At 61.5% G+C, this 9,496-nt stretch overlaps 1 protein-coding gene across 1 annotated transcript; it reads right to left on the reverse strand.

The window, feature by feature from the left end:
- Window positions 1-6,277: 6,277 nt before the first annotated feature.
- LOC123722697 (spermatogenesis-associated protein 21-like) lies at window positions 6,278-8,410 on the reverse strand. The gene has a single exon (XM_045685170.1). The coding sequence runs from the start codon at window positions 8,408-8,410 to the stop codon at window positions 6,278-6,280; it is 2,133 nt and encodes a 710-aa protein (XP_045541126.1).
- Window positions 8,411-9,496: the final 1,086 nt, after the last annotated feature.

Here is a 9,496-nt window from a genome sequence, read left to right on the forward strand (position 1 = left end):
CATTATGGCGGGCGCCACGGGAACGCTTTAGCTTTCTTCCGTGGCCCCGCCTGCGTTATCGCCCTGAAGGGGCCTCCCTCTCACGCATGGTTTGTGGGGAGAAGTACGGCGGCGAAACCCCGCCTCCTTCTCCCCACTCTCCTGCGTCTGAGCGGGGGCGCGAGGGGATTATCCTCGCGCTCTCGCTCCCTTTCCTCCTTCTGCGAAATTACAATTTCGCAGAAGGAGGAAACCGCCTCCCATGACCCCTCACTGCCCAGCATAGCGCGAATTACGCCTGGGAGTGAGAGGTCATCACCAATCGCCGCTACCAGAGTGCGGCGCTCTTCGGACCACGCTGTACATACCTGAAGGGTGTGTTGCGCGGTGTCCTCATCAGCGCCGCACTCGTGGCACGACATCCTCTCCTCTCTTCGTATCCGGTGAAGGTACCGCCCGAAGCAGCCGTGACCTGTCAAAATCTGGGAAATTCTGTATGTTATTGCGCCGTGGCGCCTCCCGCACCAGTCCGAGAGCCGTGGGCGTATGGCCTCTATGGTGCGGGCGCCGTATTCGGCGTCCGCTAGGCCAGCAGCCCACAGCTCTATGGTCGCTCGCTTTCTCTCCGCCCGGGACCGGGCAAGCTCCTCTGGAGCCGGGGCTTCGCCCCGAGCTCTCTGCTCGGCCCGCTCCCGGTACGCTTCGGCCAGCACACCCGCTTCTATCTCCCACGGGGGAGTGCCGGCCAAAGCGCAGGCCGCTGCATGGCCAACCGTGCGGTAGGCCATGCATGCGCGCACCGCAACGATGCGCTGCGGCCTGCGGAGGAGGGCCCTGTTTGACGCGTCAAGGGCTTCTGCCCATATCGGCGCGCCGTACAGGGCCATACTGCGAACGACCATGGCGTACAGTCGTCTGACCTGTACGCCCGGACCTCTCAGGTTCGGGAGGAGCCTGGCGAGGGCGGAAGCCGCGCCGACGAGTCGGGGGGTTAGCGTCCGGAAGTGATCTCCGAAACGCCAACCCCCATCGAGGATAAGGCCAAGATATTTGATCCGGGCCTTAACCTCGACCTCGTCCCCGTTGATCCGGAGGGTCGCTCCTGCGGGCACTCTCCACCTCGGCCCTTTGAAGCAAAGGGCTTCGGTTTTGTGGAGTGCCACGCGGAGTCCGAGCGCCTCGATCCTCCGGACCAACAGGGTGGCCCCGGCTTCCGCCCTCCTCTTGACTTTCCTCCAGGTGGTGTCCCGGACGGCTATCATCGTATCATCCGCGTAGCAGATGACAGCCATCCGGGGCAGCACCTCCCCGCGGATGGCCCAGTCAAAGCCGATGTTCCACAGCAGGGGTCCTAGGACGGACCCCTGAGGAACACCGGAGGCCATCCGCCGCTCCTCTCTTCCCTCCCTCCCCATGTAGGACACTACCCGCTCTCGCAGGTAGTGTCCCACAATCCTCCGGAGATAGAGGGGCAGTTCGTGAAACCGAAGTGCCTCCTCTATTACTCCGAAGGGGAGGGAGCCGAAGGCGTTGGCGATGTCAAGTGACACCGCCATCGCCCCCTGTCCTCTCTCGGCCGCATCCTCCGAGAACCTTTTCAGGGCGGTCAGAGCGTCCAGGGTGGATCGCCCGGACCGGAACCCGAACTGATTCTCGGAGAGCTGCGGCCCTTCCGTCTCCAGATGCTGGATGATCCGGGAAGCCAATACCCTTTCGAGCAGCTTCCCGGCCTCATCCAGCATCACGAGCGGCCGGTGGCCGGAAGGAGAGTCGACGGGGTGACCCTCCTTCCTCAGCAACACCAGTCGCCCCTCCTTCCACACCCCGGGGAAACGCCCCTCCGCCAGACAGTCGTTAAACAGTCTGCGGAGGCGTTCCCCGAGGTGTTCCAGCGCAATGTGCAAAACCTTGCCAGGCACTCCATCTGGCCCCGGGGCTTTGCGGGTCCCCCTGAGCCGGCCCGCCGCCCTGGCCATTTCCTCCTTCGTTATCGGGGGTGGGGCGAGAGCGGCGGATCGGTTCAACGGCTCGATGTCCGCCGGCATGTCTCTTGTCATGCGCGGTGGTACAAAAGAAGGGCTATCCGGGAACAGCCCTTCGACCACCGCGCTAAGGACCGCCGGCTCCATCGTTTCCGTGGGGGGCGCCACCTTCAACTTCGCCCGCACCATGCGGTATGGGCGCCCCCACGGGTCTGCGTCTAGGGTCGCCAAGAACTCCGCATAGGCAGAGTCCTTGGCGGCCTTGATCGCACTGGAGAACGCCTTCTTTGCCGAGCTCAGCTCGGTGTGAAGGCGCTCCAGCTCCTCCTCTGTTCTGTTCCGCCGTCTGCGGCACCGGGTGAATGCCCGTCGGGCGGCGTTACTGGCGGAGCGCAGGGCGGCTAGGTCCTGCGACCACCAGTACACACCTTCCCGGGGCGCGAAACCACGTCGCGCCCTGGGCATTCCGGCGTTGCAGACGGCGGTCAAATCTCGACGAAATCTCGCCGCCCTCTCGTCGACCCCCACCGTTTGGGGGGGTTCCTCCGCCCATGCCCGGACAATGGCGGCTTCTTCCGCCAGGTCAGGGTCGAGGCGTGAGAGCTGCCACTTTGGGAAGCCCTCAGCGCCTCGCCGTCCTGCCGTCGCCGTCCGGGCCTGTGACCCCTGGGGCGCGGTGGAGACCCTGAACCGGATGAACCTAACCTAACCTAACCTAACCTAACCTAACCTAACCTAACCTAACCTAACCTAACCTAACCTAACCTAACCTAACCTAACCTAACCTAACCTAACCTAACCTAACCTAACCTAACCTAACCTAACCTAACCTAACCTAACCTAACCTAACCTAACCTAACCTAACCTAACCTAACCTAACCTAACCTAACCTAACCTAACCTTTTTTTTTTTTTTTTTTTTATAGTCAGGAAATGCGTTTACGCACGCCTACGCCGGGCTGTGCAATGGCGTAGGGAGTGTGGGACTCGCCGGCCACAGAAGGTGACCAGAATACCCACTAAAACCTGACTGCCCTCTAACGCATTATGGCGGGCGCCACGGGAACGCTTTAGCTTTCTTCCGTGACCCCGCCTGCGTTATCGCCCTGAAGGGGCCTCCCTCTCACGCGTGGTTTGTGGGGAGAAGTACGGCGGCGAAACCCCGCCTCCTTCTCCCCACTCTCCTGCGTCTGAGCGGGGGCGCGAGGGGGTTATCCTCGCGCTCTCGCTCCCTTTCCTCCTTCTGCGAAATTACTATTTCGCAGAAGGAGGAAACCGCCTCCCATGACCCCTCACTGCCCAGCATGGCGCGAATTACGCCTGGGAGTGAGAGGTCATCACCAATCGCCGCTACCAGAGTGCGGCGCTCTTCGGACCACGCTGTACATACCTGAAGGGTGTGTTGCGCGGTGTCCTCATCAGCGCCGCACTCGTGGCACGACATCCTCTCCTCTCTTCGTATCCGGTGAAGGTACCGCCCGAAGCAGCCGTGACCTGTCAAAATCTGGGAAATTCTGTATGTTATTGCGCCGTGGCGCCTCCCGCACCAGTCCGAGAGCCGTGGGCGTATGGCCTCTATGGTGCGGGCGCCGTATTCGGCGTCCGCTAGGCCAGCAGCCCACAGCTCTATGGTCGCTCGCTTTCTCTCCGCCCGGGACCGGGCAAGCTCCTCTGGAGCCGGGGCTTCGCCCCGAGCTCTCTGCTCGGCCCGCTCCCGGTACGCTTCGGCCAGCACACCCGCTTCTATCTCCCACGGGGGAGTGCCGGCCAAAGCGCAGGCCGCTGCATGGCCAACCGTGCGGTAGGCCATGCATGCGCGCACCGCAACGATGCGCTGCGGCCTGCGGAGGAGGGCCCTGTTTGACGCGTCAAGGGCTTCTGCCCATATCGGCGCGCCGTACAGGGCCATACTGCGAACGACCATGGCGTACAGTCGTCTGACCTGTACGCCCGGACCTCTCAGGTTCGGGAGGAGCCTGGCGAGGGCGGAAGCCGCGCCGACGAGTCGGGGGGTTAGCGTCCGGAAGTGATCTCCGAAACGCCAACCCCCATCGAGGATAAGGCCAAGATATTTGATCCGGGCCTTAACCTCGACCTCGTCCCCGTTGATCCGGAGGGTCGCTCCTGCGGGCACTCTCCACCTCGGCCCTTTGAAGCAAAGGGCTTCGGTTTTGTGGAGTGCCACGCGGAGTCCGAGCGCCTCGATCCTCCGGACCAACAGGGTGGCCCCGGCTTCCGCCCTCCTCTTGACTTTCCTCCAGGTGGTGTCCCGGACGGCTATCATCGTATCATCCGCGTAGCAGATGACAGCCATCCGGGGCAGCACCTCCCCGCGGATGGCCCAGTCAAAGCCGATGTTCCACAGCAGGGGTCCTAGGACGGACCCCTGAGGAACACCGGAGGCCATCCGCCGCTCCTCTCTTCCCTCCCTCCCCATGTAGGACACTACCCGCTCTCGCAGGTAGCGTCCCACAATCCTCCGGAGACAGAGGGGCAGTTCGTGAAACCGAAGTGCCTCCTCTATTACTCCGAAGGGGAGGGAGCCGAAAGCGTTGGCGATGTCAAGTGACACCGCCATCGCCCCCTGTCCTCTCTCGGCCGCATCCTCCGAGAACCTTTTCAGGGCGGTCAGAGCGTCCAGGGTGGATCGCCCGGACCGGAACCCGAACTGATTCTCGGAGAGCTGCGGCCCTTCCGTCTCCAGATGCTGGATGATCCGGGAAGCCAATACCCTTTCGAGCAGCTTCCCGGCCTCATCCAGCATCACGAGCGGCCGGTGGCCGGAAGGAGAGTCGACGGGGTGACCCTCCTTCCTCAGCAACACCAGTCGCCCCTCCTTCCACACCCCGGGGAAACGCCCCTCCGCCAGACAGTCGTTAAACAGTCTGCGGAGGCGTTCCCCGAGGTGTTCCAGTGCAATGTGCAAAACCTTGCCAGGCACTCCGTCTGGCCCCGGGGCTTTGCGGGTCCCCCTGAGCCGGCCCGCCGCCCTGGCCATTTCCTCCTTCGTTATCGGGGGTGGGGCGAGAGCGGCGGATCGGTTCAACGGCTCGATGTCCGCCGGCATGTCTCTTGTCATGCGCGGTGGTACAAAAGGGGGGCTATCCGGGAACAGCCCCTCGACCACCGCGCTAAGAACCGCCGGCTCCATCGTTTCCGTGGGGGGCGCCACCTTCAGCTTCGCCCGCACCATGCGGTATGGGCGCCCCCACGGGTCTGCGTCTAGGGTCGCCAAGAACTCCGCATAGGCAGAGTCCTTGGCGGCCTTGATCGCACTGGAGAACGCCTTCTTTGCCGAGCTCAGCTCAGTGTGAAGGCGCTCCAGCTCCTCCTCTGTTCTGTTCCGCCGTCTGCGGCACCGGGTGAATGCCCGTCGGGCGGCGTTACTGGCGGAGCGCAGGGCGGCTAGGTCCTGCGTCCACCAGTACACCCCTTCCCGGGGCGCGAATCCACGTCGCGCCCTGGGCATTCCGGCGTTGCAGACGGCGGTCAGATCTCGACGAAATCTCGCTGCCCTCTCGTCGACCCCCACCGTTTGGGGGGGTTCCTCCGCCCATGCCCGGACGATGGCGGCTTCTTCCGCCAGGTCAGGGTCGAGGCGTGAGAGCTGCCACTTTGGGAAGCCCTCAGCGCCTCGTCGTCCTGCCGCTGCCGTCCGGGCCTGTGACCCCTGGGGCGCGGTGGAGACCCTGAACCGGATGTACAAATGATCGGACAGGGTCTCCACCTCCTCAAGGACACGCCAACATGATATGCGTGCACCGATGCCGGGGGTCGCGAACGTGACGTCCACGACTGATCCCCCTTGTCGGCGCACGCACGTGTTGGCGTTGCCTTGGTTCTCCGGAACTAAGCCGATCATGACGGCCCAGTCCCGGAGAAGCGCCCCTTTCAGGTCAGTGATGGAGGACCCCCACGCTGCGGACTTAGCGTTGAGGTCCCCCATCACGATGACCTGGGCCGGTGATGCTCTCTGCACAACCGGCTCCAGGCCATCCAGGAACCTCTCGAATTGCCGGAGGTTCCTGTTTGGGGAGAAGTAGACTCCTATGAGTACTACTTCTCCCCAGTTCACCGCCACGTAGCCCGCTCCTCGCTCCCTGAGGGAGAGGGGTTGCGGGCTCGAAGGCGGCGCCACAATGGCGACTGATCCCTCTGTGTCCCCGAACCAACTGGGTTGGGGGGGGACAAAGTAGGGTTCAGCCACGACCGCAACAGCAATTCTCCACTCTGCCAGGCACTGCATGAGCAAGTCCTGTGCCCTGGCAGAGTGGTTGGTGTTCGTCTGTAGTAGGTCGAAATGCAGGTGTCTTGGCATTAAGATACCTGCATTTCTTCCTCCTCAGCCATACGGCTGCCGTGCGGTTGGGGCTGAGTGCGAGGCACTCTGCTCGACGACGGGGCTTTGCCCTTCACCGACGGGGGTGTGCACTTGGCACCCCCCATCACATGTGAGTGTGGGCGCCCCGTCGTTGCACACACGGTGCATTTGCAGGGGGCCTCGCACTCTGCCGACTTGTGCCCTTCACTGCCGCAGCGGAAGCAGAGACGCCCGTTCTCTGCCTCCGCTGGGCATAGAGCGCGAGTGTGGCCCAGCATCATGCATTTATAGCATCGCAATGGCTGGGCCTCCACTGCTTTGACGGTGGCCATCGTCCATCCGATGGCCACTCGTCCCGCCTTCACGATTGCCTTAGCAGCAGTCGCTGGGCACTTGATCAGGGCGGAGCCGCCGCCCCAGAAGCTCGGCCTGATGTTGCCTACTTTCATGGAGCCGGGGGGACATCCGCCGACCGATGCCAGTTGGGCCGCCACTTCCTCAGTGGTCACCGTGTCATCCAGACCGGTGATCCTGAGGACGGCCATTTTGGTTGGGCGGGTGATGTCCGCCCAGCTGCCTACTGCCTCCACCAGGGCGGCGGCAAGGCGGTCAGCAGTTTCCTCGGGGGAGGTCCCCCCGACCTCCATCAGTTTGGAGCCGGTCATGCTCGTTCGGATCTTGACCGACTCCAAACCGAATTCCCTCAGGGATATCGAGGACCTGGCCTTTGCCAGGACCTCGGTGTACTTCGCGTCAGTCGTGGCCCCTTCCGCATTGGTCATGGTGGCCCCTTTCTTGAGGGTCACCACTATGGCCGCGGTTTTTGGGGCCACGATTTTAACGGCCTTTGGTGGGGCCGGGGCGATCTGCCGGGTTGTTCCGGCTGAGGAGGGGGAATAAGCAGCGACAGCGGCATTTCCCCTCTTCTTCCGCCGGACAACCTCGGACCAGGAGTTGCCCACAGTCCCCGTCTGGGCTTCCCCCTCTCCACTTGTTCCAGCGGTTGGGGGGGGAGGGGTCGCGTCTGCCTGTCCTGCCCCCTGTTTTCCCTTGGAGGGAGGAGGTGGCGGGGGGGCAGTCGGCCGCTTTGCAGCGCCCTTCTTCGGCGCCTTCTTTACCGCCCTAGGTGTGGGCGCCGGGGATGGCTGGGCTTCCCCATCCACCTCCATGGCGCCCTCCACGAGCCCCGACCGGGACTTGTGACGGGGCGGCGGCGGCTGCCGTTGGTCGGCACGCAGGGGGGGCCTCATGACGGGCTCCGGAGGAAGGCGCATCTCCAGGTCTTGTAGGCGGGCATTGATCATCCCGCCTACCGACTGCAGGAGTTGCCCCTTCATTTCCTCCATAGCGTATCTTAGCACCTCCTCAAAGTTGGGCTGCTGTGGCCCTGTGGCCTCTTTCGGGGCTGCAGCGGACTTCCGCTGCGACTCCACGTACGCCTGCTTGAAGGCACGCAGCTCGTTGCGGACAATATCCAGCTCCCTTGAAAGGCGAGCATTGTCCGCGCGGAGCCTGCGCTGCTCTTCATCTGGCGTTATATCGCGGAGGCCCTCAACCGCTTCAACAACGCATTTAGTGGCCCGGTTAATTTGGCCCCACACGGTACCCTTTAGGTGGCTACTCTTCTTAATCTCCTCCTTAATCTTTTCTACACTTTTGAGAGCCTCCTCGGCGAGGGCCTCGACCGTGCCCCTGGATAGGGCGTCGGGGGTCCCGTCGTCAGAGGCTTTTGCTGAAGCCACTACGGGGCTCGTCTTCCTCCCGGATGGACGGTAAGTTGGGTCGGGGTCCTCCCCCTCACTATCCCCCCCATCAGCTAGGTAGTCTTTAGCCTCCTTGAGGAAGCTGTAAACCCCTACCGGGCGCCTAACGCGGCCCCTCGTCGAAGACGAGGCCACTTTATGCGCCACGGCCGGGGCGTCCTCATCCGCGGATGTAGCGGCCAACGGCCGTTTATGGGTCGTTCCCGTTCGGAACTGTAATTTAAAGCCCGCTGACCGCGGCTTACCTCCCTTGTTTTGCCTTGCGGCGTCCTCGCTGCACGCGGCGCCCGCAGCTCCCAGCCGGCGCCCGGAGGCGCCCTCGTCCTCTGAGCACGTGTAGTCCGACATGGAGGTGTCCTCCCCCATGTCGTAAGCCGCTTTGTTTCGGTCGCTCATAGCGATTGTAGACTTTTCATAAGTAAAGTTCTACAAACACTAAGATACGCACTTAAACACTAAAAACTAAACTATTATGGTCTCTGTCCACCCTAAAAACTATATCGGTCGGCTTGTCTCACTGAGACGCATCTCCCGATATATAACACGTCGAAATCGGGGCACTTTTTGGAATTTGTCGTAAAAGTGCCACGCCCAAAACGACCGTTACAACACTTAAACACTAAAAACTTAACTAATTTGGTCTCTATCCACACTAAAACTATTTCGGTCGATTTGTCTCACTGAGACGCATCTCCCGATATATCACACGTCGAAATCGAAGCACTTTTTAGACTTTGACGAAAAAGTGCCACGCCCGAAATAACCGTTAAAACACTAAAACACTAAAAACTTAACTATTTTGGTCTCTGCCCACTATGTATTATATATCACTAGATGCGTCTCGCCGAGGCGCATCTCCCGATGTATAACACACGTAAATCACTTCACTTTTTACCACATTTAAAGATTTTTAAATGCGGAGCGACAACCTAACCTAACCTAACCTAACCTAACCTAACCTAACCTAACCTTTTTTTTTTTTTTTTTTTTTTTTTTTTTAAGTGGAGAATGCGTTCCCGCATACACACCGCGCCTGGGGATGGCTTGGTGGTTATGTTGGGCTCTCTCCCGAGAAGCGGGAGCATACCAACTAAACTCCACTGGTTTCCTCGTGTCACCTTTCACCGGGGCATGGGTACACTATAAAGTATTCTTCACACGCCCCCGGCAGTGATTGGCTTTACGCCTCCTCGTCCTTCGACCTCAGCTGTTCGCGCGGGAAACCGTCGCGCCCTCGTCTACTCTTCCTGAGTGGCGAGCGTCCCCTAGCTCGCCACCCGAGTTCTGTCAGGGTGGGATATTCCGGGCGAATGCCCGTCTTCTCCCTCCCGTGCGGCGGCTGCGGATGGCGTCTTGACTAGCCGCCTCCCGTGCCCTCTCCGCCTCCTCCTTGATGTTCATCACAATCTCGCAAAATTCTTGGACGGCCTTCCAGGCCCCGTCCGATTCCAC

Source organism: Papilio machaon, chromosome 29 (assembly GCF_912999745.1).
Source record: "Papilio machaon chromosome 29, ilPapMach1.1, whole genome shotgun sequence".
NCBI classification, from domain to species: domain Eukaryota; kingdom Metazoa; phylum Arthropoda; class Insecta; order Lepidoptera; family Papilionidae; genus Papilio; species Papilio machaon.